This window comes from Stegodyphus dumicola, chromosome X1, assembly GCF_044657685.1.
Source record: "Stegodyphus dumicola isolate Sdum_Otavi_A_Nest chromosome X1, ASM4465768v1".
In the NCBI taxonomy this organism is placed as follows: domain Eukaryota; kingdom Metazoa; phylum Arthropoda; class Arachnida; order Araneae; family Eresidae; genus Stegodyphus; species Stegodyphus dumicola.
In genome coordinates this window covers 254,823,224-254,830,394 of record NC_140780.1, presented here as the reverse complement: position 1 = coordinate 254,830,394, position 7,171 = coordinate 254,823,224, and the positions used below count along the sequence as shown (strand labels likewise).

General features: G+C 32.2%; 1 protein-coding gene across 1 annotated transcript in view; it reads left to right on the top strand.

Moving 5' to 3' along the window:
- Nucleotides 1-4,263: 4,263 nt before the first annotated feature.
- Nucleotides 4,264-7,171, top strand: part of LOC118183993 (uncharacterized) — a 41,430-nt gene continuing 38,522 nt past the window's right edge. Inside the window, exon 1 of the mRNA XM_035353626.2 lies at nt 4,264-4,400. Within this exon, the coding sequence (XP_035209517.1) occupies nt 4,358-4,400 (43 nt within the window). The 5' untranslated portion in view covers nt 4,264-4,357. The remainder of the gene's footprint in view (nt 4,401-7,171) is intronic.

Here is a 7,171-nt window from a genome sequence, read left to right as displayed (position 1 = left end):
TACAGATGTTTTTTCTATAGGCCCAGTATTTATGTTACAACAGACAGATTAAAAATAGAAACCAGCTTGCGAAATGCAGTAAAAATTTATTTCCTCATCTCTTTGTTTAACTGAAGTGCTTTCTTCTGCTAGTTGTTGCAAAGATGTGGCATTTGACCTATTGCATAATCTTATGACTTCCTATGCTCTTTTTTGAACAGTTTAAAATGGATCGACTCTAATAACGTAAGTGTGGAGAAATCCAGTGAACAGCGAAGCGAGTAATCGCTCAAGTTCAATAACAGAAACGTAAAACTCACGAAGGGTTAATTACTCTTTATTGCTCAAAATAAAGAATAACAGTCGGCCCCTTTCTCAGGGCGTAAGGCGGCCCATTCTCAGGGCCAAAAGCCTCCACGTGGGGTCAAACTCAAAAGTGAAAGAAATAAGAACTTCTTAACTAATGCTCAACTAAAGAGATGTAGCCAAAGCTAACATAAATCTAACTAGTTGGCCCCTAAGTATCGAATTAGCTAGCGAAGCTATCAAGGGCCCGTTATATGGCCGAGCGTAGTAACAGCTTAGAGAAACGTGGCCAAAAGGTAAACGCGAGCTATTCAGAAACTATGATACTTCCCCTCGAAGTCAGCGGAACTTAAATACTACTCGTACTCATTTGCATTAAACGTGATTCTAAAAACAGATTCTGGTAGGAAATTGTAAGCTGAAAGTATGAGAGATAGGAAAGGAGGTTTAACTTAAAAATAACTGTTAAAAACTTAACTGTTAAAAACAAGTAGGCTTCAAAATGTTTGAATACGACTTACTCAGCCATTATTAGAAATCATCTTTTTTCCGCCATTGTTCTTTCTGTAATATGTTCACGCTTGCTTGAATGGTTCTAGCAATTTTATATGAGTTAATTTACTATATACTACACTTTTTGAGTTTATTTAGTTGCTGTCGAGACTTTAATAATATTTTCAATTTATTTGTTATTAAAGTCAAGTTTTAATATGCTACTAAATGGCTGTTTTGTGCTAACGAAATCCACAGTAGCAGGTAAGGATACTTAATATTTAAATTTGTTTTAGTTAGTTTTGGATTTTGCTTTATTTTGGTCATTATTAGATAGTTCTTTTCATTATTATTAACCAATTACTTTGATTACACCAAATTTTACAATTAGACTGATTGAAACATTGATGTCGTATAAAAATAATTAGTTTTAATTAGCATAATATGCATCAAGTCCAAATAATTTTCATGTTTAGAAAAACTGTTTGCCTTTTTATGATATTCTGTGTGAACTAACGTTTCATTTTACCTATTAAATATGCCGAAACTTTTAAGAGCAGACTCCTTTTAGATTTTGCATGTACTGACATATTTAATGAAAATATTCACTATAAGCATATCGGACAAACTATAAATAAAAAAAAACTATAAACATGGGTGATTTCTGGTTGAGTACTTCATTACAAAAATCATTCATTATTTATTTCAGCATATCAAAATTCTTATTATAATATAAATTTTAAACGTCGTTAATACATTTTATATAATTTGGCCTGGCAATCTTATTCTCATTTATCTTTTCTCGAGTATTACATTGTATTTTTTTGCAATGTTGCATCTTTTGTTTTTATGTCTCACAACAATATTTGTCAACACAACGTGGGAACAGGGGCCATCATCATCCCACTTAACTGACAAATACTTGTACTTTTTAACTTCCTCAAAAGCATAACAATTAAGAGTTGTTAACAAGAACCTTTGCCACTAGATAAACAGTAGTTTAGCGCATGTGTGTGAGACACATCATAGGCTGCGTTTGTACAATAAGGTAGAGAAAAAGAGCACTATTCTAAGAGAAGAAATCGTAAGAGAGAAATTATGTTCTTTAATAATACACTTTGTTTTTCCGTTTTGTGAGTTTAAACCTTTCGCTTACAAGGCGTGTTATCTCTTTCTCAGCAACTTTTTACATTAATATTATAAGTTAAAAGCACAGTAACAATATTTTATTGGATAAACATACATTGCTAACCCTAGACTCGAAAAATTAAACGTTCCGTTTAAAAAAAAGGGGGGGGGGAAGAAAAGAAAATAGAAAAAGAAGTTTGATACTTTTCAAATGACATGACATTTTTCCATTTCTTAGGAGTAATGGAAGTATATGAGCATATCTAAACGCATTTCATACGCAAGCTATTGTGTTGTTTAAGTTATACTGTGCTCCTTAAGGTTTCCAGTAGCATATGAAACACGACGAAAACCAACCAAGAACTGCGGAAGACTAAACTTCTACGTCTCAATATACTATACTAAACTGGTGAATTGCTCAAAGGAGATAACCAGTATCATATTAAATGTTTTGAACAGGTTTGGCTATTTGATTATTGCAAAGTATGGAAAGGCTATCTGCCTGAGAAGAGCGGTGTCTTTGTGGAGGACTTTCTAAGGTAAACTGGCTCCTATCCACGTTACACACGAAGAAAACAAGAAAACGCCCTTGCGCACGGTCCGTTCGCATGGAATCGAAATCAAGTTGAATTACCAGCGCTCAGTGACGCTACCGCTCTCGGCCGCTGGTTGGCCTTTTGCTTTGAATATATTATTACTTGAGCTCACCACAGCATCAGTAGCAGTCTGCTAAGGAATTCTGTGAATAATACATTTATTATAATTAACTATTAAGTTTATCATATTTGCATTTATAAGCGTTAAATGTATTCTTGAAAATACGCCAAATGCCACGAGATTAAGCTAATTAGGAAGAAGTGTTCTTGCTATGAAGCAGTTAAATGTATAAGTTTCAATCCTCTATTCTGCTTTCGTTTCTTTTTTGTGCGAATCACTTTTCAAATAAAATGATACTGCCACCAAATATTATCTCTATGCACTATTATTAAAGAAATAATACAGCAGATGTAAATACTCTAGCGAATATAAAAAATGCATAGCAACACTCTATTGAGAATTTTAAAGGTATGCTAAATATTCTGTGATTTAGTTCTTAAATTTTATGTGGCGTAAGTGCGAAGAAAGTGATGTTTAATAAATAAAGGTAAAATGACAAATAAAAAAGTTGTTATCTTATTAAGAAAACTGAACACTGATATCATGAACTGAGGGGAAAAAACTGGAAAAAAGTGTATGGCAATTTGTTGGGAATTCTAAAGATAGCCTGCTTTTAATCATTTTGAGATTGTTAAGTCAATAATTTGTAAATTCGAAATGCTATGTGATCAGAGAATATACCACGATCAATACAGTATTTTCAAATGAAAGCAGAAGAACGAATGTGTTCATGAGTGCGTATAGTTATCCTTTTTCATTATATGGGAAGAAAGAATAATAAAATATGTGTGTTTATACTTAATATTAAGGCATAAATTTTGTAAACATGTTAGCTCTTTTTCTTTATATAAACTATCACGTAGTTCCACGTTTTAAATAGGAACGAGTTTTAAGTAAAGTACCACTTGATATTTTATTTAAAGTTCGTTGTTGTTTAAAACATGGAATTGGCGGGAGGTCATATGCTGGCTGTATCATATCTCTTTAAATCTAAAAATAGAGTAAATATTTGGATGATCTTCATCTTTATTTCCATTTCCAGTAAGGAATCAATGTCTTATTATATATTGTGTAGCTGCAGTGACTTACTTTTTGCCAGCTTTTGATATAAATCGTAATTTTTTTTTTTTTTTTTTTTTTTTTTTGAGAAATAGTGTTATTAGTTCTTGGGTATAAAGTGGTTATACATGTAAAAATAAATAATTGTATGTGCATGTAAAATAAATACTTGTCGAAAGAAGTGTGTTTTGCGCTTTGTTTATCGAAAATAAAAATATTTTATTTTCTTCAAGTGTAAAATCTTTGTTGAAATGAGACAAAGTTTGAAACGGACAGATAAAGTACTCTTATTTGCATTATAGTAAGTACGTATTTGACCATTTACATTTACTTAAAATAGCCAACTTTAGTACATGCATAGGTTATAGTCCCAGTTATTTCGGATAACTGGATTTTTACTGTACTCTAATGTATATTTTTCAGATACATACTTAATGTATATCATATTTCACGCATGTATTAAATTATACGCAATTAATATGCCCAGCTTCAGCTTATTTTTGGACCCGCCTGAGAAACTGGAAAGGTAATTTTGTAAACTGCTGCACTGCATTCAGCATACGCTAACCATTTACTTAGAAATGCATTTCCACTAGATGGCGACACACAATCTCCCTCTTCAACATCCCTCAGATCTTTTTCAGAAGGCATTGGATGGAACAGAAGCTCAGGCGGCATATCTTTTCTCCTGAAACTTAAGATTGCCACGTGTTTTCGAACTCTTTTGTTGGACTGGATGGGGGAAGCATTTGTTTTGTTGCTCGCCCTCTTATTCAGTGGTAAGTGACGTATGTTTTCCTTTTCGTGGTCATTCAGTAAAATGTATAATCATATTCTACTGGGATGAATGCGTAATATTTTTATTTCTGTCTCCCTTTTTTTCCATCCTTAAGTTGTTGTTTTAAAGTATCTGCGAAGTCCATATGCCTTGGTCAAATATTTCTATTAAACTTCGAATCTGATATTCTATAAAGATATGACACATGTTAAAGATTTAATGAAGAATTAATTATTGATGAGCTAATAATGAATTCCTCTTTAAATCTTTAACATGTGTCATATCTTTATAGAACAGAAAGAATCTAAGACATCGGAGCTCCAGAACTTATTTACTTGTCATCCTAAAATAAGTTACGCAATTAATGCTTTGATTTAACGTACAGTTTCTCCCAAACTTCAATATATTTAAAGAAAGCATAGACACTTCTTTTAATAAATTAATGCATAGACTAACAGAACTTTCTATTTCTTTTCCCTAAATAATTTGCATATAATAACTGCAGAAGTGTGCGATAAAAATAGAGTTGCCTTCTATAGAACATAGTTAGATTTCATGAGAGTAAAAAATGAAACAACGCTTTCAGAGTTTTGGAAAAAGCATGTTTAAGTTTACTATCACTGGTGTAATGAAATAAAAAAAAAGTGTTGAGCTACTTTATTTTTAAACATTTATATTGTAGAGACAATAGGTATTTTTTTGGAAGCAGAAGACGTGAAAAATGAGCAATGCCCTCGCCGGAACTCGAACCACGGACCTCTCCAATAGGCGCCAAGCGTGCTGACCACTAGTCCACAAAGGCATGCTAAGAAGATGGAAGAAATACCTTATATACTCCCCTTTTTAAAGGGAGACTGGGGATTAGAGGACCCAAACGCCAAATTCTGATGGTGGATAATCATTACCACCACCTTTTTTAGTTTGGGCGCCACTGTAGAGACATTAGTTATTTTTTTGGAAGCAGAAGAGGTGAAAAATGAGAGTGCCCTCTCCGGGGATTGGAACCACGGACCCCTCGAATATGGGCCGAGCGTGCTGACCACTACACCACGAAGGCATGCTAAGAAGACGAAAGAAATACCTTATAATATCAGTTACTCTGAATAAAAAATAAAAGTAAGTAGTATATATTAAAAGTTCTGGAAGTTATTAGTTTTGTTAATTTAACAACTTTGATTTTAAAATTTATCAAATGTTTTGCTCAATATCATTAAAAAATCTAATAATTTAATATTCATATATTATGCAAGAAAACATTTTGAACAATATAAAAGTTTACTTCTAAATACATATAAAATGATGTTATATTACAGGAACGAAGTTTATCCGAACATTTTAGTCTCTGGATCAAACCACAAATCGCATGAAAAAGTGGAAATAAAAAATATAAACAAAATTGGAAAAGAAATTAATTTGTTATCAAAATTAAGTTAATGAGTGTTAAATGTCGGTGCAAATGGTCCCGAGTATCAAATTTAAATGATAATGAGATCATATCTTCCATTCAGGATAGCTAAAAATAGAAGCAAAATGAAGCGATTTTTATGATAATTATCCAGGCATATCAAGTACTGAAGCATTTTCGTGTTAAGAAACAGCTATGAACAAAGCGCAGATGTAAGAAGAGTCTGATCCAATATGTAAACTGAAAAGAATCGCGATAGAGCCGCATATAAAGGATATGTTATGTGAAACAAAACAAAGAGAAAAAATACGAATTTTTTTATTTGTTAAAAAATGCAATTAATTAATTCGCAATTTTTCTAAAAAGTGTTATGTATTTTGTATTTTAAAGGAGATGGCTGTGAAAAATATCGCTACCATTTTTAGTGACCTTGAAACCTCGCAGTCCGGGATTCTAATACATTTTACATCGTCTGTCCAGTTATCAGAAATTTTGTTGACGTGAGCTGCGATTGATCATGAAGAAATATAATAATCGACGTTTTATTACACGTATTTAAAAAAGACCGTGAAATATGTTATTTTGAGTTTTATTAATTAAATTAATGATCACTAAACATTCGCAAGTTTTGAGACCATAGCTTTAACTCTGGAGCAATTTTCAATTCCACAATTATTTTTGTAAATAATGTTTATGTTGTATTTATGTTTCATAAAAAAATTCTGTGGTAAAAATTGCGATTTTTTTTAATTCTCGAAATTTATTTACGTGCTTTTGAGCATAGGTTAGGTTATTTGAATATGGTGAAGCACACCAAGCCATCTGCTTAAAGGAAGGGATGCCTTCGGGCAGGAAATTTTAAGGAAAACTGGCTCATACTCAACTTACATACAGAGAAAAACAAGAAACCTAACCATGCAGTCACCTCGGTCACCTGAAATCGAAGTGGATCTAACTCCCAGTATTCAGCAGTGTGAACCACTCGGCTATTGGTGAGGTGCCCTACTGGTGCAGATTAAAACGTAGCAAATTAAATAAATAAATAAAAAATCTCAAAGGTTTCGGATTTTAAATTACGTCCAAAGGGGCGTTTTTTTAACATTTTGCCTGTACCTTTATTTATTAAATATCATGGTCTTCGCACTTAAACCATGAAATTCAGTTCAAAAGCAATATCGCAAAATAATTTTAAATTGAGTATATATTTAGAATTTCCGAAGCACAGTCTCACGCGCTGGAGATAAAAATACTTTTCCTGTACAACTTTGATATTGCTTGCTTTCAAATCCTTGAGTTTGTTAATCAAAAATTCGTTAAAGTTTCATAAAATATGAAAGCGATAATAAAACAAATTCGAAATTTCAAAT